Source organism: Thamnophis sirtalis, unplaced genomic scaffold, assembly GCF_051295495.1.
Source record: "Thamnophis sirtalis isolate CommonGarterSnake01/CBP01778 unplaced genomic scaffold, rThaSir2_p1.2 scaffold_3, whole genome shotgun sequence".
Taxonomy (NCBI): Eukaryota; Metazoa; Chordata; class Lepidosauria; order Squamata; family Natricidae; genus Thamnophis; species Thamnophis sirtalis.
Genome location: NW_028261383.1, coordinates 39024393 through 39052013, shown reverse-complemented (window position 1 = coordinate 39052013; position 27621 = coordinate 39024393). Strand labels below are relative to the sequence as shown.

General features: G+C 41.3%; 1 protein-coding gene across 2 annotated transcripts in view; it reads left to right on the top strand.

The window, feature by feature from the left end:
* Window positions 1-1634: 1634 nt before the first annotated feature.
* The window catches only part of FAM3D (FAM3 metabolism regulating signaling molecule D), a 40740-nt gene continuing 14753 nt past the window's right edge, over window positions 1635-27621 (top strand). The window contains exons 1-6 of one of the 2 annotated variants that reach the window (XM_087708778.1): window positions 1637-1990; window positions 10661-10733; window positions 13924-14034; window positions 22784-22807; window positions 24884-25007; window positions 25128-25186. In XM_087708778.1, the coding sequence (XP_087564904.1) occupies window positions 10721-10733; window positions 13924-14034; window positions 22784-22807; window positions 24884-25007; window positions 25128-25186 (331 nt within the window). In that variant the 5' untranslated portion in view covers window positions 1637-1990; window positions 10661-10720. Of the gene's footprint in view, window positions 1991-10660; window positions 10734-13923; window positions 14035-22783; window positions 22808-24883; window positions 25008-25127; window positions 25187-27621 lie in introns of both variants that reach the window. The other variant, XM_087708779.1, reaches the window with a different exon arrangement.

The following is a 27621-nucleotide window of genomic DNA, read 5'->3' as shown; positions in this document are numbered from 1 at the left end:
ATACATAGATATAAACAAGGGCAAAAACGAAAAGAATTGGAAGAGGAAATTAAAAGAAAAATTTGAAATGTATCCAAATTGTGTTATAGAGGGAAGGAGGTGTTTCAACAGGAGGAGATTTAGAAGGCATTCCGGGATTATTATTTTTTTACAGAATTGTACAAAGGGGACAAAATTAAAGGTTTAGATATAGACAGATACTTAGATAAAGAGATAATATCCCTAGTTAGAGAAGAGTGCAGGCAAAAGTTGAGCCAACAAATAACCTCTGGGGAAATCCTGCAGGTAATCAAACAACTAAGATTAGGAATAATCTTGCTGTTTGTGTAACAGCAAGAAGCTGAGTTCAATGCAGAGATTTTACTGACTTTTTTTCTTTTTTCTTTTTTTAAAATTTTCTTGGTTTTAATATATTTTAGACTGTGTTTGATAAAAAGCTATACCGTGTACGGGCTCTGGGAAGTCGGGGGGGAGGGAGGTGGGATCCTAGGGGGGAGGGGGAGGGGGGAAATATAGTATGTGCTAGATTTTAAAGTAACATGATTGCACTTGTATACTGTTGCTTTTTTAATTCTAGTGTAAAAATAGGAAGCTGAATATATTGATAGATAGTAGAAATACACCGAAGGGAGGAGCAGAGGGAAAGAAGAAAGAGGGGTAGAGAGGGTGGGAGAGAGGATCGGAGGGAGGGTGAGATGGAAGGGAGGGAGTGTATTGGGAGAGAGGAGTGCTAGAGGGGGAGGGGAAGTAGGGTAGAGGGGAATGTTGGAGGGGAGAAAGGAAAGTTGGAGGGGGGGTGAAAGAAAGGGTGTATGAAGGGTTGAAGTGGTATATTGGGTTTGTATTTTGGGGAGTATTATTGACAAGGATGGCTGTGTTTATTGTTCAATGTTATATGGCCCCGGTTATGCACAGTATATATGTGACTGTATGAAATGAAAATGAAAATAAAACATATTTACATAAACATTTCATTACCCAAACTGGGTAACATCCTCAGTGCTTGCAGTGCTAGTAATGGAATGCCTGAAAGAAAACAACCAAGCTCAGAGAGCACCAAGGATCCTTAATTTCCAGTATGATTCCTGGTGGAGCAGTGGTTAGAATACAGTACTGCAAGCTACTTCTGCCAACTGCCAGCTGCCTACAATTTGGCAGTTCGAGTCTCACCGGCTCAAGGTTGACTCAGCCTTCCATCCTTCTGAGGTGGGTAAAATGAGGACCCAGATTGTTGGGGGGCAATAGGCTGACTCTGTAAACCGCTTAGAGAGGACTATAAAGCACTGTGAAGTGGTATATAAGTCTAAGTGCTAATTGCTATTTCAACTCTGAGCTATAAACATTCTTCTTTTTATAGAGAGAACAAGCGAACAAATCGTTGGATAATCGCCTCTTTTTAGTCACCCCAATATTCTCATTCACCGGACTTTCTCATCAGCACCTGAAATATTTCCTTGTTCTGACTAATATATTGTAGTTTGTTTGTTTGTTTGACATTTCCTAAAGAACTGCGCAATACCTGGGTTGAGGAAATCTTTTGCCGTGGCATATGTTCAGTGAGGTTGGGCTTGCCAGAGATTTAATTTATAGCATAGTCATAAATGGTGCCCCGCCTTTTACTTGTTACGTTCTGTGCCTTATTCAGCAACAAACTCCAGGAAGTGAAAGATGCTTGTGAAACACCCATCCTGGTAGAACAACTGAAGTAAAAGCCTACTGAGTAGGAAGAACAGAAGAACAGGTGGAATGCTGGATGAATATTGGTAGATGCTGGAGCATTAGTCCTCGTGAGTTTCAACTTTATTCAGAGGACAGTGGCACACCTATACAGGTGCATCAGTGGATAACTGCTATGTTGAATGGTACTTTATTTGCAGAATAAAAGCTTTCCCATATCTGAACAGTGAACTGAAGGAGGTTTGGGAAATGCTACAGTGGTCAGCTTTTCAGCCATTCAAAGTTACCCAGCCTACAGCTTGAACTGCCACAGGTAAGGACATATCTATCTATCTATCTATCTATCTATCTATCTATCTATCTATCTATCTATCTATCTATCTGCTATGAATGTATTCACCTGTCTTTTTCTATCAAGTTACCATTAGAATGCAAACTCAGGTGCTACTGAATAGATTTGACACCCGAATAATGCAAGTAGAAGTGCCCAGATCTTTAATTGTTGCAAACCACTTATGTCTGCTAATCAAGAAATATAAAGATAGTTCTAAAAAAATATTAAAACACAGAAAAGAAAAAGAATTCAAAATGAAGAGGGTGTACCATTTTAGTAGCCCAGAATACTAAGGAAAAGGTTTAAAAAGTGCCTGTTTGCCTTGCTATAATACCTCTTGTGATAAGAACTAATAAAATTCATATTTAATTGAAGTGTGTGCATAACAACATTCGTGACTACTATGCACCCATCCATCCCTGTACAAAAAAAAAAACAGAGCCACATCTATACTTTTAAAAAAATCATTTTTAAAAGCATAACTAAATAATCTCTCCTTCCCTACCTCCCATTTCTATTTTCCTAACCCAGTCACTGATTTAAGGTTCATAGGAAGCTGATGCACATCATTCACTGACTTTGTTTCTTCATCATTGTATTCCTGGGTTGAATTTAGACAGAGCAGGACCTGCTCCCTGGGGCTTTAATTCCATATTCAGCCCTTAGGCTGATATTCACAGGAACCTTGGCATAATGTCAAATCTCCAAGCTATAAATCACTTCCAAATATTTGGCATATCTTCACCGCAGCATGCCTTAGAGAGAAATGGAGATCAGAAAGAAAAGAAGAGAGGCACAGAACAGGGGAATGCGGGGACACCTCCATCCAAATTTGACTCCAGGTTGTTGCATGATATGCTTCATCCCTGCTCATCCCGTAACCCAGGTGGATTTGTTTTCCTGAGGAAACAAAGTTCTCAATAAAAAAAGGTTGCAAGCCTGGTGTAGAATAATAATTGTTGTCTTCAACTTACAACCATAATTTCTATGGCTAAGTGAGACATTTGTTGTGAATTTTGCCCCATTTTACCTCCTTTCTTGCCCCCGTTGTTAAATGAATCTCTGCAGTGGTTAAATTAGTAACACAGCTGTTAAGTGAATCGGGTTTCCCCCATTGGCTTTGCTTGTCAGAAGGTCGCAAAAGGGGATCACGTGACCCCAGGACACTGCAATCATCATAAATATGAGCTAGTTGCCAAGCATTCAAATTTTTATCACATGACCAAGGGATACTGCAACAGTCATAAGTGTTTAAAAAATGTTCATAAATCACTTTTTTCAGCATTGTATCTTTGAATGGTCACTAACTGAATTGTTGTAAATCAGGGACTACCGGTCACAGGCAACTTTGGAAGTCCCAAAAACTTCTTTATTCAGCTTTGCCTTCATCTAGTTTACAATTTCAGCCTTATTCTGCTAGAAGCAGAATAAAGGGTTTTCAACTAAAATTATCCAGCGCCTTGAATGCAAAGGAATATGACTAAATGACATGCTAGCTTTGCGCTGGCAGTGAATTCGGGAATTCTGTTTTGATCTGCAAGCTGAAGTGAACAAATAATTATGTTGTCAGATTTGCCCAAATATTGCAATGGCATATATTTCAAGGTTTAGGGGCCTCTTCCTGAAATCCAATTATAGATTATTGTAATTTTCAGTACAACCTCACTGCTCTTTAGAAGGCCAGTTCCTGAAGACGAAATGCAAATACTTTGGTAATCTTAATGAGAAGGAAAGACTCACTGGAGAAGAGCCTAATGCTGGGAAAGATTGAGGGCAAAAGAAGAAGGGGACGACAGAGAATGAGGTGGCTGGATGGAATCATAGAAGCAGCTTTAATGGACTCCAGTGGATGGTAGAGGACAGGAAGGCCTGGAGGAACATTGTCCATGGGATTGAGATGGGTCAGACACGACTTGGCAACTAACAACAACAAAGAATAACCATTCCAGTATGACACCCTGCAAAAGTGTTTCAGCTATAAATCCCAGTATTTGCCCTGGTTACGATGGTTGAGAATTTTGGATATACAGGTAGTCCTCTACTTACAACAGTTCATTTAGTGAAGAGAATGAGGAAGAGAATTCAAAGTTACAACGGGACTAAAAAAAGTGACATAACCATTTTTCACTCTTATGTCCATTGCAGCATCCCTGTGGTCACATGATTTACAGTCAGCTGCTTGACAACTGACTCACCTTTATGACGGTTGCAGTATCCCGAGGTCATGTGATCCTCTTTTGCAACCTTCTGACAAGCAAAGTCAATAGGGAAACTGGATTCACTTAACAATCGTGCTACTAATTTAACAACAGCAAAGATTCACTTTACAATTGTGGCAAGAAAGGTCATAAAATGGGGCAAATTAACAAGTTTCTTACTTAGAAACATAAATTTGGGGGAACAATTGTGGTCATAAGTTGAGGACTACCTGCATTGGTCATCACATCTGCCTTAATTATTTCGTGCAGTGCCAGGATTTCCTGTTATATTGGCATTAAAACACCCATATTTCATCATTGCTCAAGAATTAACACTTATTTTGACTAGGATGTATATCAGTTACCATACTGGGAATGGGATGGTCTTTGAGATCCTGCCGTTCCTTACCATGGTCCAGCAGCTTTTTTAAAACCTGTTCTTTGAAATGGAAACAGAGGTGGTATGCTGCCGGTTCGCACCAGTTTGGGTGAACCGGTAGCGGTGGCACTGCGAGGCTCCGCCCACCCACCCAGACATCATCGTGGACCTTCTGTGCATGCTCCCGCTATCAAACTGGTAGTGAAGAAAAGAGGATAACATTACTGAGTGGAAACCAGTTATAATATTCTGGACACGAATATTCTGGTCTGAAACCAACAGTTGTCTGGTGCATCACAGGCTACAGAAGATTGTGTTTTGTAAAACTTTTTGATTAGCCTTGGAATGGCCACATCTGAAGGTCCAGAGGAGAATTAGAACATTCCTGAATTCTCTGAAATGTTCATGTCCTACAATGGTCATTTTTGCTTACCCCCACACTTAGTCCACCAGGTTTTCCTCACATTTAGCAGTAAAATGTCCTGATTTATCAAATGTTTAGCCTGGTTTACATTTTGGCCTTGTGGTGAAGGGCGGCCATGTTTTACCATCTTGCCGTTAGCAATGTCTGTTTGGGTGAATGTCTGCATTTGGGCATTATATTTGTATTAATGTAAAACTCAGAGGGCTTAGCCTTGAACAGCACAGTCATTACTATTCATTATTCTTTCTTGTATTTTTAATTATCTAATGATCAAAGTTCCCTGGGCAGATTGTAAAGTGACTTAAAGCATTAAGAATTTCTAAAAATGTTTCTAAAAGAAAAACATCAAAACAGTACAATGCAATTAAAGGAGTGCAGTGCAATTAAATATATTTATTTCTTTAGAAAATTTATATTGCTGCCTACCCACACATGGAGACTCAAGGCGGCTTACAAGGACATTAAAAACACAACATAAAAGAAATAAAAAGAAAAATAATAATAAAACAATAATTTTTCTAAATGGTAGAAAACAACATGGAATCCACTGTCACAATGCAGTGTGGAAACTTAAAATCTAATTCTCTATAAAGCTATAAAGATGCTTTTCTATTTCTAAGAGTAATTGTTTTCCGAATGGCTCCCCCAAATTAAAATTAAAATGATTAATTTTACTCTCTTGCAACCAGCAGCCTTACTTTGACAGGGGCACTAAGAATGGGGCATGCAGCAATGGTAAACTTTCTTGATAAGCACTCTGTTAGATTGGGTAATGGATAGGCACACACAGGCTTAAACAGGCATAAACAACTCTTTATTGAGTACAACAAGTGAGAACAATCTAGCGAAGGTTAAGTCTGATAGCAGCCCTTTTATAGGGAGCTGTCAGACCCTTCGACCAAAAGGATTAAACCACAGTATCCGAGGAAATTGTTCTTCTTGCAGCCTTCAGGAAGGCCCATGAGGTTGTTTGCCTTGAGGAAGCAGTCAAATCGTAGCATGTACGATTCCCAGTGCTCGGTGACTGGATCATACGGAGTCGGTGGGACTTGCTTAGCCATTTTGTGTACAGAGGGCGATTTGAGTTTGCTGCTCAAAAATGGCTGCTCGAAGCCGCCCTGAGCTCCAGGCTGGATGTACTTGCTGGATTGCTATGCTTTTTTTGGTTCACATAGTTGCCTTCCAATCCCACCTTCGTTGTCAGTGTTAGATTGGGTAATGGATAGGTACACACAGGCTTAACGGTAACAACAGCTCTTTATTGAGTACAACAAGTGAGAACAATCCAGTGAATGTTGAGTCTGATAGCAGCCCTTTTTTAGGGAGCTGTCAGACCCTTCGACCAATAGGATTAAACCTCTGTTCCCGCTGGAACAGAGGAGCTTGGTGGAAACCACTGTAGTTAGAACTAATATCTAACACACTCAGTAGTAGCACTTAGATTTATATACCACCCTGACACTTATATTTTATTTTATTTCATTTTATGTACAAGATTACAGGTATAAGTATAAAGATGGGCATGAACAAGAGAAATGAGTACAAATAAATGGGGATAGTAGAATAGGGATGGAAAGCATGCTGGTGCGCTTATGCACGCCCCCTTTACGGACCTCTTAGGAATGGGTTGAGGTCCACGGTAGACAGTTTAAGGTTGAAGCTGTGTGGGTTAGAGGATGTAACAACAGAGTCAGGTAGAGCATTCCAGGCATTGACACCCTCTGTTGCTGAAGTCATATTTTCTGCAATCTAGTTTGGAGCGGTTTACCTTGAGTTTGTATCTATTGTTTGCCTGAGTATTATTTAGGTTGAAGCTGAAGTAGTTGTTGACACGTAGGATGTTTTATATATACCGCTTTACAGTGCTTTACAGCCCTCTCTAAGTGGTTTAAAGAGTCAGCATATTGCTCCCAACAATCTGGCTTCTCATGAGAAGTCCCCTTCGGGGAAAAGGGAGGCATACAAATGTAATAAATTCAATTCAAATTCAAATTCAATACCAACTTTGGAAGGATGGAAGGCTGAGTCAACCTTGAGCAAGTCAGGATCGAATTGCTGGCAGTGAGCAGAGTTATCCTGAAATACTGCATTCTAACTACTGCATCACCACGGCTCTTACACTGTGGAAGAAAGCATGCAAAAATTGGACCCATATCTTGGGCCTACAGCCATGGGCTTACATTGCCCTGTTTTGACCAAAGGTTTATTTCTACTAGAGCAGATCAATCTAGTTCAACTTTCAGTTCTGACTTCCTGGGAAGAAATGGGAGACCGAAGACATCTCCACCAGAATCACAGCTGACAACTGGGGTGGGAGGAAGAGCCAGCAAATAGACTGGCTCTTTGCCATTCCTCTTTTGACAAGGAGAGGACTTGAGATCACCCATAAGTACTCCGGACACTTGCTCCTCATGAGGAGACCACAGAACAGTGTTCTCTGGTGGCTTTATTGCTCGAGGAGATAGAGGGATAAGCATCTTGCTCAAACTGATGCCTTTAAAAGGATACTAAGTTTGCATACTTCTTTTTCTAATCACTTAAAAATATTACTTGATAGCTACCTTTCAGCTATCTTTGATTGACAAGTTTGATAGCATCAGTTGAGTTTCTGTTAATCCTTAGTGAAAGAAGTTTTAAATACAATTTTGGGACTTTAAAAAATGGATGGGAAGAAATTAACAGCAAAAGAATGATTACCGCTTTGATTTTAGGAAGGACAAAGGATCTAAACACATTTGAAATAAGATTTTGGAATTAATTATAAGATACCTTCCCATGGGAAACATGCTTTTGTTTTGAATACTCTTTTAAAAAGCAAGATAGGATGAGTCTTTGAGAAAACTTAGTGAAAAACTACAAGAAATAGAATTATTTAATTGTTGTTCTTACAATTAAAGAAGAATACTTAAATTCAACTTAAAAATACAGAATAAAGAAAAATATTTTAATATTAAACACACTGATGGATATTTTGAACAATGGATTGAGACTTTAATTTAAAAAGTGTCTGCCTATATACTCTAAATAGATTCTGTTTAAACAATGTTATGGGAGAGGAATCTGTTTTATTTATTTCATTTATTGAGACTGATTTGAAAATGGATGTTAAAATGACAAGATACAAGAAACTTCAAAAAAAATATTGCACTGTGCATACAAAAGTACATTGTCTTAACAACTAAAAGGGATATACAAGTAATAAGAAAGTAACCTGGATGATGTAAGTCATTTTCTGTGTTACAGTGCATTTTTATTAATTATTTAATCATAATGTGTATTTCTGAGCAGGTATTTTCCTAATAAACGTTCTCAGGGTGTGAGGATTAATAAATGGCATTGCAAAATTCACAGAGCTGTGAGTTGCATGTGAATTTTCAAATGCAAAATTAAATGCATTTATTGAAATATCCACTGTACCAAGTAGCTTTCTCCCAATTTTCATTGCAAATGTCACCATCTGAAAGCATATTATTATACTTTTGGAGGGCAATGATTTGGATGAATAGTCGATTTGTTCCTTACAGTTTATTCGTTGATTTGTTCCTTATATTTCAGCATCCTTGTTTAGACAAGGAATGAATTTCAACTTGTGGATTACACAGCTGTGTTTACCTTTGTATGCAGTTCTTTGATTACGCACATAACTCAATTATTTCATCTCTTTAAACTTTGAATCCAAAGGCATCAAAGTGAAGCCGGATCTCTGGTAAATCACCTTAACACCTTTGTGTTGAGAAAGTTACAATCAATTTTCTGGGGAAGAGAAAGAGGAAGCAGAAAGGGGAAAAAAAATAGAAAGAGCTAATCTCTTGTTGGCTTGAAGCCTGTGCTTTGGTTTGGGTTAAATAGTAAAGGGGCTGGATTAGGCAACAGTGTTTCCTGGTGATATTTTTCCACCACGGTGCATTATCTTAAGCTGCCCATCCTCTTCAATTTGAAAAAGCTCCATGGAAGAATCTTGGGATATAATTAAAGCTCTGAATGCCAGAAAAACTGAGGTCCAGTAGAGAAATTACTTATGCAGTGAAATAGGACATCCATCCTTGGTCAGCTCACATCAACTTTCAAAACGTCACTGAATTTCTCATCACAACTTGATTGTCTTCTTGCAGATGTTTTGTTACCAACAACATCTTCACTGCTAGAAGGAATGGGGTTTGCTCTCTCTTTTATGTAGGAGATGACCAGGCTGAGCCTGATGGAGGAATCAAATGCATCATCAGCCATCAGTCCCTTCACGCCCACAAAAGTTTTACATATAGCCTACTTTGAATATTCCTGGTTCTTTTATCTACCGCCAATTGCTTGGACTATTAGTAGTTCAGATTCTTGCTTTTCAATAGAGCTTTTCATAAATTTTTATGCCCATTTGAATTGCCTGAATCCCCTGATTTCCCTGGCACTTGACAGTGGCTTGCTCCGTCAGAGTTGGTGGCAGTATGGTTTTCTCCAAGGATATCACCCCAAAAACAATGATCTGGGGTCTGCGATTCTGTAATGTCTTTTGCTTAATCTGAAGTAACCAGCTGAGCTATACAGGTAGGCATTCTAAGGGTAGAGGAGCTGAACTCAGATCAATTCTCCAGAACTGGTCAGAACCTGCTGAATACCACCTCTGGTCCATGGCCATGGTCCATGGTCACAAAAGGTATTTAAAGGGGGCCCATAGTGGAAAAGGGGACCATAGGAAAAGGAAAAGAGAATTGGAAAAGAAAAGAAAAAAGTTTCAATATCCCCTTTCTACTTTTTGTTTATTCATTAGTTTTAATGGAAGTTAAAACAGAAGTGCTTTGCTAGGGGGTTAAAAAAAAAAGAAAAAATTGCCATGATAGTACAATAAAACTTATGAACAACTGGAAACAATAAACAATGCCTGGCTGCTCTTAGGCAGCATAGTGGGTTTTTTTTTCTTTTAATCTGTATGAGATCAGCATATAATAGTTTGCTGTCTGAGATGGTCCTGTGAAAGCCAAGATATTTACAGTGTGTCTATCAGGCAGCACATTTAAAATCAAAGCCCTTCTTACTGGCATTGCATAAGCAATATGCTTTAAATGGTAGCAGTGCTTCATTTACATGGTTGTGGCTGCCATCTTGAATTTTTTAACTGTCGCCTCCCCAGATTCCAGTCATCACAAGTTTAGTAAAATTCAAAGCAATGTGTGATTGTTCAATCACAGAGTGGTCAGCATGAAATCCTTGGTCAGGCATGAAATTCATCAACGGTCCTTAAACCAATCTCCATTATAGCCCCATAGAAACAGTGGTGGGTTATGACTGGTATGCCCTGGTACGGGCGTACCAGTGCCTGCCAGGAGCACCGGGTACCGTTCCGGCACTGCGCATGTTCATGTAGTGGACGCCAAGCCCCACTGCACCGTACCAATTGGACTGGGATCCAGAACCCACCACTGCATAGAAAGTAATACATACTGTAGGTTGAAGAAGGTTGGGGTATTAAATAAAAATAATTTCTGTTGTTTATCAAGCAGCAATAAATGTCCATGTCATTTATGCTGAGGAATTATGAACACATTTGAATTGTTCACACCTCAAAACAACTCTCTCCACATCATACTATATACTGCTTAATTCTACAGCAGTTAATATTCTTCCAAGTAAGTTCTTTGGTCTTTTTGCTTCAACAGGTTAGCTGGTGTCCTTTCTGATAAACTTCCATACATCTTTCACTGCACTGGAATAAAAACATGCGAGCAACAGGTAAGCAACAAAGTTACTTAGGAGAGATGAGCAAGGTCAAAATACGATGAATGAATGAATGAATGAATGAATGAATGAATGAATGAATGAATGAATGAATGAATGAATGAACGAGCAAACGAACGAGCGAATGAATGAAACTGAGAGGCTCTGATAGGGAAAGAAAAAAGATTCAAAAGTTTTGTTTTTAGTTCTCACAGCTGATCATTGCCATTCATCATCCACCAGATATTTTTGGATACTTTTGTCCATAACATCAGATGTCAGCTCCTAGATTTCAGCTCTTTAGATAAAGCAGATATTCCTGATTCTATCAGAAAAAAAACTTGAAACTGACAGTTGTTTCAAGTAAATCTAACATCATTATCAAAACACCAAAGCAGAAATAGGGAGGGAAAAAATTAACTTGCACATAGGAATGTCTACAGGTGCAATACAGGATTTTTCCTTTTGAAAATAAATGTCATGAAAGGAATGTCCATCAATCTAACATTGGACTGATTGTGCAAAGCTGTTTGTTTCTTTGTTTCATGCATCCCCATGGAGTCATACTTTGATCCCAGACTCCTATATTCTGTACTCGAGGAAGCCCCAGACTAACTTCTGGCCCAACTAAAGATGTAATGTCTATTTCTCACTGGTTGCACAAGAATAGATATTCCTATGGGACAAAAGATTGCTTTGTGGACCAAAGGAGGATACTTCATGTCTCCACAATGGGTAGATATAAATCCTTCTTTGAACAAACCACCAGAGGAACAATCTGTCCAGCAGCATCCTGCTTTTTGAATGTTCCTTTTAGTGGCTGCCCATTCATTTGAGGCACTGACTATACATGGACAGTTTCTGAGTCCCCCACCCAGAGTGTGGGAACTAACTGGTCTAGCAGCTTTGTAAAGATCTAGGATATTGTCCAACTTCAAAGTTCCTTCTCTTTCAGGGTCAGATAAAATATCTTGGGAAGGAAAAGGCAGGCAGAGGATTTGAGTTACGGTTGTAGGGTTGGCTTAATTTTCCTCCCATTTTCCCTACCACCATATTAATTAGATGGAGTTGTGTCAGCTTTGTGTGGGGTGTCTAGGCAGGAAATACGAGCAGAGTCTACTTTATTGTAAGGCTGCATTAACAGAACCCCACAAATCTGAAAGTGGATTTCTCCCCTGTTGCAACCCAACAACAGCCCAACTTCTTGGGATCTTCTTAACAGCCCAAAAAGCTAGAGACAGTCTGTGCCACTTACCACAACCACATTCCTGCTGCAGGCTAAGCTGCCTCTTATCTGACCAACTGCAGCTCTTTCCCATCTCCCAAGGTCGCTTCCCTATAACATTACAGGTTGAGAGTGAATTATTGACCCAAAGGACCTGCACTTCGTCCTCTCTAGCAGTCCTTATTGTAGCTCCTGGTGATATATTGGCCACTATTTTCTCTGCTAAGCTGGTGGCCAGCCTGCCTGGATGGGCAGATTCAGATTTTAAATCCCCTGACTGGCAAATGAATAGAAAATGGCATTTCGTGCCTTTCTTACCAACAGACATCTGATGGTTTGTTTGACTTCTACAGTAAACTGCAACATCCATGGCATACCTTGTAGCATGCAAGAGTAATTAAAACAGAAACGTAAAATATGCAACTCCCAGAATTGATATCACTTAGCATGGAAATTCGCAAGAATGCTCAAAGCTGGAATAATCAAATACATGGATTTGGAGAATGGATTTGACCTGGAGAATTCAAATCTAGGTTGATACAAAATTTATTCTGTAGAAGGATTGCAAGGTTCAGGGTCTAAAACAAAACTTTGCTACAGCCTAAAACCGTTGTATCTGTCTTTGCTTCTCTCTTTATGAATTTGCTTTAGCTTGTTTAAGCATACTGTATTAGAGAGGGATCCAATGAATGAACTGAAAAGTTATTGGGGACCTTAATATTGTCCTTAGATTAAGGTTTTATGAGGTGCATAAAATATTTTATTATTTCCACTTTCAAAAATCTGTGGCCACTTCTCCTCCTCCTTATCACTATCTCTGTCTTTGTACAAGTTGGTTATAGCTCATCATTGTTAATTTTCCAGGGTTTTGTGAGGAAAGTTTTCCTCACAAAAAATAATTTTGTTATTTGAAAATATAAAGGACTGAATTCAGCACCTAGATTTGTCCTCACCTAGCTTTGTCTTACATATTTTCTCCATTCTGATCTCCATTATTCAGAGGATCCTTCATGTTCCATCTTATCATCCTTGTTTATTGGCTGATTCATGACTAGCTGCATAATGACTTGGTGGCTGGTTTTACATGTCATCCCACGCCATAAGTCATGGTTTACAAAATCCAAACAAACCACAGTGCAACTTGGTAGAATGTATGAATCTTGGCTAGTGGCAGATTTTATTTTCCTGTGCTCCAAGATCACTGCAGATGGGAACTACAGCCAAGAAATTAAAAGACACTTGCTCCTGGGGAGGAAAGCTATGGCAAATCTAGACAGCATACTGAAAAGCAGAGACATTACCCTGCCAATAAAAGTGCATTTAGTCAAGGCTATGGTTTTCCCAGTTGCAATGTATAGCTGTGAAAGTTGGACCATAAGGAAGGCTGGGCGCCAAAGAATTGAGGCCTTTGAACTATGGTGCTGGAGGAGATTCCTGCGAGCCCCTTGGACTGCAAATTGGTGAGTCCTAGAGGAGATCAACCCTAAACTGCTCTTTAGAAGGCCAGATCCTGAAGAGGAAACTCAAATACTTCGGCCACCTAAGGAGAAGGAAGGACTCATTGAGAAGAGCCTAATGCTGAAAAAGATTGAGGGCAAAAGAAGAAAGGGACGACAGTGAATGAGGTGGCTAGATGGAGTCACCAAAGCAGTAAGCATGAGCTTAAATGGACTCCAGAGGATGGTAGAGGACAGGAAGGCCTGGAGGAATGTTATCCATGGGGTCACGATGGGTCAGACATGATTTTGCAACTAACAATATGAATCTTGGCAGAGGTTGAACAAGCCATAAACCATGGATTGTTTTAACTATGGACTGTTGAATAGATTGAATGAAAATGAGATGACACATAAAAGGATTAGTAATATTGTTGACATTTAGGCTGCAGAGCAAGGATTAGTTGTTACGAATTTACTTGGTAATACACCCAGCTTTCTCAATTCATCTTGTACCTGACCTTCTGTCTTCCTTCTGGCCTAGGTGTGCTAAGAATTGTGGTGGTGCTGTTTACCTTAGTTGCAACCTGGCTTTTTGCCAGCACCTACTTGAAGAACACAAGCATGCGTTCAATCAATGCGAAGACATGGCTGAGTAAGTTATAATAAATGATACTTCTTTCATCTCAGCTCCATTCCATCTTTTTTCCTTCTTCTTTTGCCCACTAGGCTCTTCCAGCTTAACAACATAAAAAAAAAAAGGAAAAGAGTCTCTTTTACTGTTTTCCATCTTTTCCATCTAAACTGTAGTCCTGGAAAGAATGGATTGCATGACATTGTTGGGAGAAATATCCATCTAGTTCAGTTCCAAACTGGGAAAAAGACACTGGAAACATAGAAGCTGATAGGAAAGATGTTTTTTTTAATGAAGCCGAACCACATGGGTTTGTGGCTCTGGGCAGCTGACCACATGGAGTTGAGAGGGAGGGGTTTTTATACCTTCTTTGAGCTTTGTATTTGAGCTTCCTGTTCCTGGGCAAAAACATGTATTCTATTGGCTCTTGTCAGACTCTCATAGGGCCATGTAGGGTTATGCAGGGGTCATAGCTGGCTCCATAGGCTGAAGAGGAAATGCAAACCCTAGGTGTTTGTCTGAGCTCCCAAATTTGGTTGAAGTTTGAAATGACTGAAATACCCTTAGTGAGTTCTGTGTCTTCTGTTAAACAGTGGTGGGTTGATCCTATTATGACCTAAAGGATCATATCCTGTTCTTAATCCCATCATCCGGAGCTGAAGGTCTTTTGTTTTGAAGATAGGCTAGCCCAGTCTTTCTTAATGGGTGCAAAATATCTCCTGGGGAGGGGAGGCTATTAAGAAAGACTGAGTCTGCTTTCTGTCTTAAAAAAAAACACCATGTTTTTCCATTAAGAAAATATAATATTCTGCCTTTTTAATATTTCCCAAAGCATTTCATTCTTGGGGAGGGGGGTGCTGACTTTCTACAACATATTAGCTCCCTGTTGGCTATATACAGCTGCCCCTTCCCTGTTTAATCTGTTCATTAACGTCATGATTGAATCCGTGAACAACTCTGACAACAACGCCCTCAAATTAGCAGGCTGCAAGATCACAAAATCAATATACTCAGATGATGCAGTCCTTGTTTCTTCTTCTTCCTAGAGTTCCAAAAGACCATGAAAAGGTACAGGTGGGATACAAGTATTTTGCACCTGCCTCAGGAGGGTCCTGATTTAAATCAGATTTTTTTTATCTGATTTAACTTCTTTAGAGGAAGTGAGCTGCAGCTCACAAATATGTGTAGCTTTTGAGAAAATGTGTTAGTCAGAAAAGGGCTACTGGACTCAAGATCACGTGAAGTGTTAATACCACTTTATAATCCCTTGGTAAAGCTACACTTGGAATATTGCATTTAGTTTTGGTCACTACGATGTAGAAAAGATGTGGAGACTCTAGAAAGAGTGCAGAGAAGAGCAACAAAGATGATTAGGGGACTGGAGACTAAAACATATGAAGAACGGTTGCAGGAACTGGGTATGTCTAGTTTAATAGAAAGAAGGACCAGGGGAGACATGATAGCAATAGCAATAGCAGTTAGACTTATATACCGCTTCATAGGGCTTTCAGCCCTCTCTAAGCGGTTTACAGAGTCAGCATATTGCCCCCAACAACAATCCAGGTCCTCATTTCACCCACCTCGGAAGGATGGAAGGCTGAGTCAACCCTGAGCCGGTGAGATTTGAACCGCCGAACTGCAGAACTGCAGTCAGCTGAAGTAGCCTGCAGTGCTGCATTTAACCACTGCGCCACCTCGGCTCTTATAGCAGTGTTCCAATATCTCAAAGAAGAGGGAATCAAGCTATTCTCCAAGGTACTTGAGGGTAGAACAAGAAGCAATGGGTGGAAACTAATCAAGGAGAGAAGCGACTTAGAACTAAGAGAAATTTCCTGACAGTTAGAACAATTAATCAGTGGAACAGCTTGCCTCCAGAAGTTGTGAATGCCCCAACACTGGAAGTCTTTAAGAAGATGTTGGATAGCCATTTGTCTGAAACGGTATAGGGTTTCCTGTCTAGGCAGGGGGTTGGACTAGAAGACCTCCAAGGTCCCTTCCAACTCTGCTATTGTATTGACGCCTGTTGTTTTTTTTCTCACCATAAGGTAAAGCAGTTCTTCTCCTACAATTTCCCCAGGCACATGTTCTTATAGTGCAAGAGCAGGAAAAGATCAAGTCTTCCTTCTATATTTAAGATGTGACTGGGATTGAGCATTCCTCTGGGAAAAAATAGGAAGGGTTGACTTTTCTCTCTACTCTAGAAAAAGACTCCCTTTCTGCAGAAGAAGATTATAGTAATAGCTTCCACCACAGCAGAGGAAGATAGAGTAGAAGGTGATTGAAAATAAGGGTCAACATGAGAACAGTTTCATTCACTGAAACATTTGTCCCTGAAATTATTTGTCTTGATGGGGGCATGTGTGGACCTTAAGACCAGATGCCGTTTCTGGCTTCCGCTAGAGCATAGTACAGAGATAATGTTTCAGATTCATAATACTCTTGTTCCTTCCTGTTTTCCTGCTTCATATTGTTCTATACTGATTAAACTCAATCAATCATCTGAATTTCCATCTGAAAGCCAAATATTTGCTTGTGTTAGCCCCCAGGAGTCTTTGGATTGTGGCCAGGTAGAAATGTGAGTTAATAAATGTTCTGTATGCTCATATCATCTCAGGGCTAAAGGTTATGAGAGATATAAGCTCTTTTTTACATGCAAACTCAATCCTCCACTTTCTAATCTCCATCCATTTACACCCTTGCAAGTCAAGGGAAACATCTAATGGAGATTCCACTTGTGAATATCTGTAGAATTTTCACCAAATTGAGATGTTTCTTTTAATAACTTTCTCTAGTACAGTTAGATATTCCCCTCCCCCACTGACAAGGTCCTCTGTTCCGGTGGGAACAGAGATTTAATCCCATTGGTCAAAGGGTCTAACAGATCCCTTTAAAAGGGACTGCTGTCCGACCCTTCCTCAGCCGGATGTTTATTTGACTTGCAATAAAGAGCTGTTGTTACTGAAGCCTTTGTGTGCCTTGCTTTACCCGATCTAACACTGGCGACGGGGGTGGGATCAGAAGGCAACTAGGGGGACAAAAAGAGCAAGTACATCCAGCCCGGAGCATCTTGTGTGGCATCGAGCAAGCCATCGCTGAATGATGAAATTGAAGCAGGATGGCTATGCACGCCCCACCAACTCCATATGATCCAGCCATCGAGCACTGGGAATCATACATGTTATGATTCGAGTGTTTCCTCGAGGCAAACGATCTCATGAGCGTTCCAGAAGCCGTAAGAAGAACATGTTCCTCAGTTACTGTGGCCGGGAAGTGTTCAAAACGGCTAAAAGCCTCTCGGAATCGACCCCACTCCAAGCGGTATCCTGGTCTGCACTACAACAGATGCTGAAGACCCACTACACACCCAAGCCGTCCAAGTACATTCACCGGCACGAATTTAACATCCGAAACCAGATGGAGGGCGAAACAATCAACGAGTATGTGGCTGCACTCCGGAAAGCTGCAGCATACTGTGAGTTCCGAGACCTGGACAGAACTGATTCTGGACCGCATAATTTGCGGCGTGCAAGACATTACCTTACAGAGGAGGCTACTCGCTAAATCTAACCTCTCACTGCAGGTCGCAGTAGACAAGGCTAGGGCATCCAAATCAGCCGCCAAATCAACGGAGACCCTACAGCACCAGAGCACATCTCAAGTTGCGTGGAAAAGTACCTGTGTATGAATGAGCCCGAGGGCTCTGAAAGCAAGGAGGATGACAGCTACCGCATACGCAGTAGCCGCACCAAGCCGGCACAAAAATTCAATTCACAATTTCTGCCCTGCGCCAACTGTGGGGGAGACCATGCCCAACCGTCCTGCCATTTTTGTGATGCAACTTGCCAGTGGTGCGAGCAGAAGGGGCACATCACCAAGATGTGCTGCAGTTATTTCCCTACCGCCAGCAGACAGCCCAAAAATACATATAGCCGTCAACAGAGGCCCAAACCAGGGGCCTGGCAGAAGAACCCACGGCAGTCTGAAGGCGACAACAGAATCACCAATCATACTTCTGTTAGACAAATCCATTCCGGGCGCTCCAAAAAGCTGAAAGTCACTGTCCTCATCGAGGAGTCTCCATGCAAGATGGAGATCGACACCGGGTCATCACTGACCATAAGACCATGGTCAGTCCTCAAGCAAGCGATCCTGAAGTTACAGAAGCAGCACCTCTGAAACCCTGACATCTGCCTGCCCGATTACCAGGGAAACCAGGTCCCCATCATGGGACAAGGCACCTTCCAGGTAAACTACAAACACTTCTGCAAAAACCTCCTCATGACAGTGGTCAGTGGCAACCTTCAGAGCCTCCTGGGGCTAGATTGGTTCCAAGCTTTGGGGATGGAAGTGACTGGAATCAACTCCGTGCGGGACGACAGTGCTGAAGCCATCTTTAAGGAGTTCGAGGAAGTTTTCGGCACCGGTCTGGGTAAGTACGAGGGAACCCAAATTTCCTTTAGCTTGGCTCCACTATAGCCCCAATTAGGCTAAAACCCAGGAGAGTACCTTTCACTCTCCGCCCTAAAATTGACAAAGAAATTGACAAGCTCGTGAGCCAGGGCATCCTAGAGCCACTCGATCACGCATGCTGGGAGACACCTATTGTGACACCTGTTAAATCTGATGAGTCTGTCCACATCTGCGCAGACAATAAGTGCACAATTAATAAAGCATTACAACAAATCACCTACCCTGTACCCATTGTACAGCACCTACTACATTCGCTCAGCCCAGGAAAACTTTTTGCAAAATTGGATATGGTGCAGAGATACCAACAATTGCCAGTAAGATGGCGCTACCGCAATAGCAGCAATAGCAATAGCAGTTAGACTTATATACCACTTCATAGGGCTTTCAGCCCTCTCTAAGCGGTTTACAGAGTCAGCATATCGCCCCCACAATCTGGGTCCTCATTTCACCCACCTCGGAAGGATGGAAGGCTGAGTCAACCTTGAGCCGGTGAGATTTGAACCGCTGAACTGCAGATAACAGTCAGCTGAAGTGGCCTGCAGTACTGCACCCTAACCACTGCACCACCTCGGCAGAGGCCCAAACCATTGTGATGTGCAGGGATGCATTCAAATGCCACCGCCTGCAATTCGGAGTTAGTATCACCCCTAGACTGTTCCAAAGCATCATGGAACGACTTTTGCAGGGGATTCCAGGAGTCGTCCCCTATTTCGACGACATCTTGGTATTGGCTGCAAATGAGGTGCAACTTTTAAAATGCATACAAACAGTTTTGGCCAGAATTAGAGATAAGGGTCTCTGCCTCAAAAAAGAAAAATGTCAGACTAATGTACCAAAGGTTGAATTCCTAGGGTATCTGATCGATGGGTATGGAATCCACCTGATCTCACAAAAAATTAAAGCTATTCAGGATGCCCCCACACCTCGCAATCAGACCGAGCTGCGGGCATTCCTCGGGCTCCTTAATTTCTACAGCATCTTTCTCAAACAGAAAGCCACAGTTGCTGAACCATTACATCGCCTCCTAGCCAAGAACATGAAATGGTTCTAGGGCAAAGCTGAGACCGATGTGTTTGCCGCAGTAAAACAACTCTTGTCAGTGGATTCTTTCCTAGTACAATGCAGCCAGCCCCTGCCATTGGTGTTGACCTGTGATGCTTCACCTTTTGGTGTCGGCGCTGTCCTCAGCCACCGCATGCCTAATGGCACCAAGGCCTCTATTACATTTTACTCCAGGACATTGTCCGCCGCAGAGTGGAACCACAGCCAATTGGACCACGAGGCTTTGGCTGCAGTAGCCAGAGTAAAAAGATTCCACAAATATCTCTATGGCTGGGATTTTGAACTGGTTACGCACCACAAGCCATTGTTGGGCTTACTGGCTGGGAATCGCCCCACTCCAGTAACAGTATCCCCCCGCATGACCAGATGGACTATTTTCCTGGCTGCCTACTCCTACTGCCTCATTCACCTGACCCGGCTCCACTTTAGGGCACGTGATGCCTTGAGCCGTGGCCCATTGCCTGAATTTCTCGCCGACTCCATCTCCGAGACGCTGGTCCTTCTCATTGACTACTTGGAAACTGGACCTGTCTCATCTATTGCTGTTGCATGCCACTCTGCAAAGGACTCCACAATAAAGCAAATTTTGAACTGGGTGTGGAGGGGGTGGCCCAAGGAGCCTGATGGGGCTTCAAAATTTCAAAATGTATTTTGCCAAACGCAATGAACTGTTAGTTATTAAGGGGTGTTTGCTGTGGGGGGACAGGGTAGTTATTCCCACCAAACTGCGCATTGCAGTACTAGAAGCACTACATGTAGGGCATCCTGGGATAGTCAGGATGTAGTCTCTGGCAAGGAGTTACGTATGGTGGCCTAGCATGGACAGAATGGGTAGCCACATGCACACCGTGTCAGGAGTCCAGACCGGCTCCCCCAGAGGTGCCTGCTAAGGAGTGGGAGCAACCACAAGCACCATGGTCCAGGGTGCACATTGACTTTGCTGGCCCGGTACATGGCCAAACGTTCTTCATAGTTGTGGATGCTTACTCAAAATGGTTAGAAGTAGTCCTGATGACTTCCACTACAGCGGAAGCAGTTATCAAGGTACTACGGAGACTTTTCTCCATGCATGGCCTGCCTGATGTCTTGGTCTCTGACAATGGGCCCCAATTTATGGCTATGCCATTTGAGACCTTCCTAGCTACCTCCATCTAGCCTCCAATGGTCAGGTGGAGAGAATGGTAAGATCTGCAAAAGAGGCCCTCGCCAGGATTGGCCCAGGTGATTGGCAAACACGAATTGACCACTACTTACTGATTCAACACATCACACCCAGTGCTACCACTGGGAGAAGCCCCTCTGAGCTTCTCATGGGGCGCCACCTAAGGTCACACTTAGACCGGTTACATACAAATTTTTCTACCTCATCACCCCCTGACTCCACTAGCAAGGTTCGATCTTTTACCATAAGAGATTCAGTATACGCCCACAACTACACCAGGGGAACACTGTGAATTCCTGCAACAGTCATTGGAATTACCGGTCCTTGATCATATTTAGTAGAGCTTGAGGATGGGAGGAATTGGAGAAGGCATATTTACCAACTCCATAGCTTCTGCACGTGCTAGTCAAAGCCCTACAAAATGAAATAGCAATCCTTCCACATCCAACTCAAGCCCGAGTATATCGGAAGACTTATCTGATTTTGATGCAGGCCCACAGCAAGCTCCGAGTGCGTCAACTCCAGAAGCTCCAGCCACGGCCTGTGAAAAGTTCCAGGAGTTTCCACCAGGCAGAATTGCGGAGCAAACAAGTCCTTCCGACTTGTCCAAAGAAACCACTCCCACTGAACTGCGCAGATCAGGCAGAGCTACGCAAAAGCCCGCCTACCTGTGTGACTACGTCACCAGTTGGATTGTTCTATCTTAGAGGGGACGGGTGTTAGATATCCCCCCACCACTGACAGAGGTTTCCACCAAAGTCCTCTGTTCCACACATCACACCCAGTGATGACAGATCCCTTTAAAAGGGGCTGCTGTCCAACTCTTCCTCAGCCGGATGTTTACCTGACTTGCAATAAAAAGCTGTTGTTACTGAAGCCTTTGTGTGCCTTCCTTTACCCAATCTAATAAGTACATGTTGGTTCTACTTAAGATCCCAAAAGCACAAACAGAAGATCCTTTGGGCATTTTTTGTTTTACTTAACCTAGGAAGATAAAGCACAGAGAGGATTTTGAGAGTTTACAACTACAATTATGTCTTCATCCCTCCTTTCAGACATCAGATTAGAAGGCTGAAGTCTTGCATAATTCTATTGCTGGTCTCCAAAGTCAAACTGGGTTTTGTAGTAGATGAAAAGTTGGGTAACTTTTGCAGCTCAGCCTCCTGAACTTCTTGAAGACTGAAGTGGGCTGTGAATGTGTAACATTATTGCAAGTGTTGAGGCAAATTTTGTGAGTTTTACAGTGGAAACGAGAATCTTCTGGAGACCCATTAATTCCATCACTTCTCTTCAATTCTCGCTAATCTTCAAGTGATAGGAAATTGCACCATTGCTTTCAGTTGTTCTGCTGAATTTCATCAACACAGCCTAAAATAGCCAGCCCCAGACTAGTCAAATTTCACTGCAATAGTATCTCTTTCATATGTTTTATTGTATACATAAAAGAGGAAGTGGGGAAAAAAGGAAAACACTGCAAAAACATCTTCATCTTTCAAGTACAATAAAAACTGTTCACATATGTATTCATGCCATGTTATGCAATTAAATTATTACACTTTATCAGTTCACTCAATTATAGGAAACAAGTGGGAAATTAAAGAGATATATTATTTTAATTTATAAATACTCCTTTAGGAGTCCTAGTGATAACATCTTATTTAAATATAGAGAGTAAAATGAATTATTTTAGGCCACTAGACTTTGAGGGAAAACTGCTATCTTCCACACCTTATTTTATCTATTTTGATGAATCATGGAAGCATGCAATTTCTATTTCTGTTATCTCTGACTTTTAACAAAAAAGAAAAAAAAACCTAGGATTTTGTGAGGCAAACCTTTTCTTTGCTTTCAAAGCAGGAGGATTACCTCAGAGATTTCTTTTTTGTGGGGACAAGGAACGATACTGTAACCCATAGCATATTTTTCAGTGGTCAACTTTTAAATGAATGAGACCAAAAGGTTTTGGTCCCTTTTATTCCAGAGGCTCTCAAATCCATTCATAAAACAATCAGTAAGAGAGCTGATTCTAATCTGATTTAAAATACTCTGTTTTGTCTTTTCTGGTGGCTTCTGCAGGGTCGCACATTGGACCAACTACAAGTGAGTACATTTCTTTCAGTATTCTTTCTTTTTCTTTTTACCTTTTTATCAGAACCCTAGTTCTTCAGATCTCAGTTTTCTATGGTTATAATTTTAGGACAAAGCCCCTCAGGACAAAAACCCCGAGAATAAACATTGGTCACCCCCCCCCCCCGAATGTCTAATGTCTACTTTTCCTTCTCCTTGTTCCAGCCAGCCTTCTTCTCCATGCACACTTTTGTCTCCTTTCTTGTAAAGATGAGAAGACAAAGCTGCCGTGATATTTTCCCCCTTAATTAAAAGCAGTGGGGAATTTTTTTTTTTACTACCGGTTCTGTGTACGTGTCTTGGTGGACATGGCAGGGGAAAGATACTGCAAAATCTCCATTCTCACCCCACTCTGGAGCCAGCCAGAAGTGGCATTTGCCGGCTCTCCAAACTACTCAAAATTCCAGCTACTGGTTCTCCAGAACCTGTCAGAACCTGCTGGATTTCACCCCGATTAAAAACCAGGACAAAATGGCTTCTTTTTTCTTTCCTTTCCTTGCAAATGCATTGGTACAGAAAGTAAAGGAGCCCATATACTTGGTCTCTTGGATTAAGAGGTCCAAGAAATCCTTCTTAGTGTGTCTGGTCCTTTTTTATCTAATCCAAACTAACAAATTCTACCCCCAACAACTGTGTTTTTAGGACCAGTTCAGAGGTGAGTTCCTACCAGCTCGCACCGGTTTGGTGGAACCGGTAGTGGAAATGGTGACTGGGTCTCTGAACTGGTAGTGATGGCATGCTCACCACACCCCCAAACCAGTTCCCCAATCATCGCAACATCTTTTTTTTGACCCTTTTAAATGTTTTGCGCCGGCGCAGACCTATTTATAGGCAAAATCGCACCTACACTGAACTGGCAGCAATGCCGACAGAAACCCACCCCTGGACCAGTTGAAGCTGAGACATGATCACTAATGCTTATAGAGTTTACCTATTGATGTCTGAGACCTAGTTCCTTTCTTTTCCTCATCAGATGCAGGGCTGACTCCACATTTGGAGGGGTCATTGGCATCCTTACTACTATCAATGATGCTTGGCAGAGTTATCTGGCTGCCTCTGGCTGGAGGCAGTGCTCCGATTAGCATTGTCCAACTGGACCTATCAAATGGAATATGTTGTAGACATCAGTAGTGGACCTAAGACAGCCAAACTCTGGCCTTGACCCTGTCAGCTGGTATCTCAATAAAATTAAGGTCATTGATACAGTTTCCAACAGAAAATTACTAACAAGGCTTTGCCCTGATCATTCAGAAAGAAGAGAGAAATTACTGGGTGGAAACAGACAAGGAAGGCTATCACAAAGCAAAATGAAAATTCAACAGAAAGCCTAAGATGGCCAATATCATTCTTGGTCTCATGCACCCATAAAATGATTGGAAATATTTGGGGAAAATGTACAGGCTGGTCCTTGACACATGACCACAACTGGGAGCAGAATTTCCATTGCTAAGCAAGGATCAACTTTATTATCTCTTTTGCCATGGCTTTTAAGCAAACCACTATAGTTGGTAACTGAATCGTGTGATTGTTAAGGGAAACTGGCTCCCCCATTGACTCTTTTGGTAGAAGCCATCATTCACATGAATGATGATCATGTGTTACACACACCAGCAGTAGGTTCCTACCTATTTAGTCCGGTTCAGCCAAATAGGTAGTAACTCCGGCGGATACGTGATACCATACCAGTTCTATGATCGGCAATGCCATCTTGATTTTCTGTTCTGCACATGCGCAGAACAATCTTCATTTTAAAAATGTAATTTCTATTTGTTGTTTAGTGTTGTGCCCATGCGCAGATCGTTTTAAAGGAAACTGCGTGACTTGTAGGGAATTCTGTGACAATCATAACTATAAGGACTGGTTGCAAAAAAAAAAATCACCGCCATGGTAACTTTGAATGGTTGCTTAATGGTTGTAAGTCAGGGACTTACTTGTACAGAACTTGTATTAATGATGTGGTAGATGGGTCCCAATTAATAGAAGAGATCTCTCACATAATATAATTTACAGGATACTATTTTTTTAATCCCTTCTTAATTTTCTTGCCAGAAACACTAGTAGTACCAAATAAGTGCAATAACAGAAAACGATGTCCCGAATATACTTTTGCATTCAGAATCATCAGTGGTGCAGCAAATGTGGTTGGTCCTTCCATATGCTTTGATGGCAACATGTAAGTTTGGTGCAGTCGGTGTACTTGTGCATATTCATTTCATAGGCTTTGTGTTTGCCTTTACCAGTCATGCTGGTGGAACTTCAACTCTCAATCTCTGTCTTCATTTGCATTTTTTAGGATAATGAGCAATGTGAAAAATAACGTCGGTCGTGGTTTGAACATCGCACTTATTAATGGTGAGTTTTTCCAAAGGCTCAATCATATTCCATGTGATTTGTCCTGGTTCCTTGATTGCTTCTTCTGAAATCAATGAGGTTTCCAGTTGGAGTGCTGTTCTGAAGCAAATATTTTTACTATTTAATGTATTGTTTCCCACTAAATATGGGAATCTGGTCCAGTTAGAAAAAAATACAATTGTCATAACATCTAAAGGGCATGACTATTGTTTTTATCAAGTATAATATCAGAAAAAATGAATTTAAAAAGTATGTAAATATTACATGTCTTAACAGCAGCGAGGATTATATTCACACAATACTGGAGAAATGAAGATCCAATGAAGAGATAGTCAGGAAGATACTAGATCCGTGATTGCAAACTTATGGCACGCATTTTTGAGGGCACACAAGGCATGGCCCTGTTAGTTCCAGCGTGCATGCGTGTGCTGGCCAGCTGATATTCGACCTTGATTTTTGGCTGTTTTCGCCCTCTGGAAGGTTCCCTGGGAAGCCTGCTGAAGCCTCCAGAGGGAGAGAAATGGCCCAACGGGCAACCCGTAAGTCCGCTCCTAAACTTCCGGTTTGTGTGTTGAGCTGTTTTTCACCCTCCGGAGGCTTTAGGTAAGCCTCCTAAAGCCTCTGGAGGGAGAAAAATGGCCCAAGATACAACCTGGAATTTGGAAAACAGACTGTTTCTGGCCTCAGAAGGGCCTCTGGCAGGAAAGAAGACCGTTTTCGCCCTCCCCAGGTTCCAAGAAAGCCGTGCACGCATGCGCAAAGCAGTGGATGTACAGGGGGCATTGCGCGGGGAGCATTAACTTGTGGGGTGGGCACACGAGCGCGTGCAATAGAGTGCACATGTGTGCTTTTTGCACCTGAGGCGAAAAAGGTTCTCCATCACTGTACTAGATTGTGCAGAAATGGATAGATTGACATTGAAAAATTAAACAGAAAGAAGATGTAGAATATTATCAAACATGGAATCTATTTTACCAATGGTTTGGAAAAAGGGGTGGGGATTAAGAATGTAAATTTGTGTTATTAAGCAAATTAAATAACCAGACAACACGATATTTATTAAGTACTAAGAAATGTATTTAATAAAAATCTTTTTTTTAAAAAAAAAAGGCATGAAGAAATGTAGAACAGCTGCATTCTTCTAGCCATCTCCAGAAGAAATGTGCTTTCGTGGTTTTGGGAAAGTGTGTATTTGCATGCAGAGCACTTTTCGTGTTCCTTTGCTTAAATCCCAGGAGAGGTCACGTAGCCATGCAAAGCACAAACTATACAGGAGAATCATGGGCACTTACAGACAGATGGCTGGTGCTGTTGTGCAGTTTCCCTAGGATTATTTGTTTCCTTGTTTGTTCCTTTGCTTGTTGGATTTATATGACTGCCCATCTTGTGAGACATAACTGTGAGAGGCTAACGACAATAATAAAAACACAAAAAATAAAGTCAACAAACAAACATGAAAAGCTGATGCCCAGCATCCCTCCCTGAGTTCCAATTTTGCTTCCTCAATGCCTCGTGCTGGGAGGAAGCCAACTCTTAATGACTAAGCTAAGAGGGCGGAGCCCTGCCAGAATTCAAGGGGGAAAATGTTTCATAGGACAGGGGCTGCTATGAATAATGCATTGCTGCTCACTGTTATCAGAAACAGATGATAATGAGGATAATAGCTAGCTAGCTAGGTAGATAAAATAGATTAGAGAGATAGAGAGATAGCTAGATAGATTAGTGGATTAGATTAGATAGATTAGCTATATTAGATAGGAGAGAGAGATAATGATAGATATATGATTGATAGATAGCTAATAGATAGATTGATTGATTGATGATAGATACATGATAGATAGATACTAGATAGATAGCTAGTTAGATAGACAGACGATAGATAGATAGATAGATAGATAGATAGATAGATAGATAGATAGATAGAGATAGATGATAGATAGATAGATAGATAGATAGATAGATAGATAGATAGATAGATAGATAGATAGATAGATAGATAGATAGATGATAGATAGATAGATAGATAGATAGATAGATAGATAGATAGATAGATAGATAGATAGATAGATAGATAGATAGATAGATAGATAGGAGGGGGGAGAAAGAAAGAGATGAGAGAAAGATGATAGATTTTCCCCTCATTTCCATTTGTTTAAAAATTGCAATGAAAATGAAATTGTGTTGCAAAATTCAGAAATATATGGATTGTGAACAAAGAAGCATGTTTTGATTCACATTGGTACCAAGAGGCAAAGTGAGGTAGGCTTGGGTTTAATCAAACACATTTCTCTCCTATTCCCAGTAGAAGAGAGATGAGGGTTACTATCCACAAGAAAGGCTTAGTTCAACAAGTAGGGAAATTTTTCTGCACGCTTTGAAACGATCTGAATTTATATTCTAGAACTAATGGATTTGCTTGCCATTTAAAGGGCCCA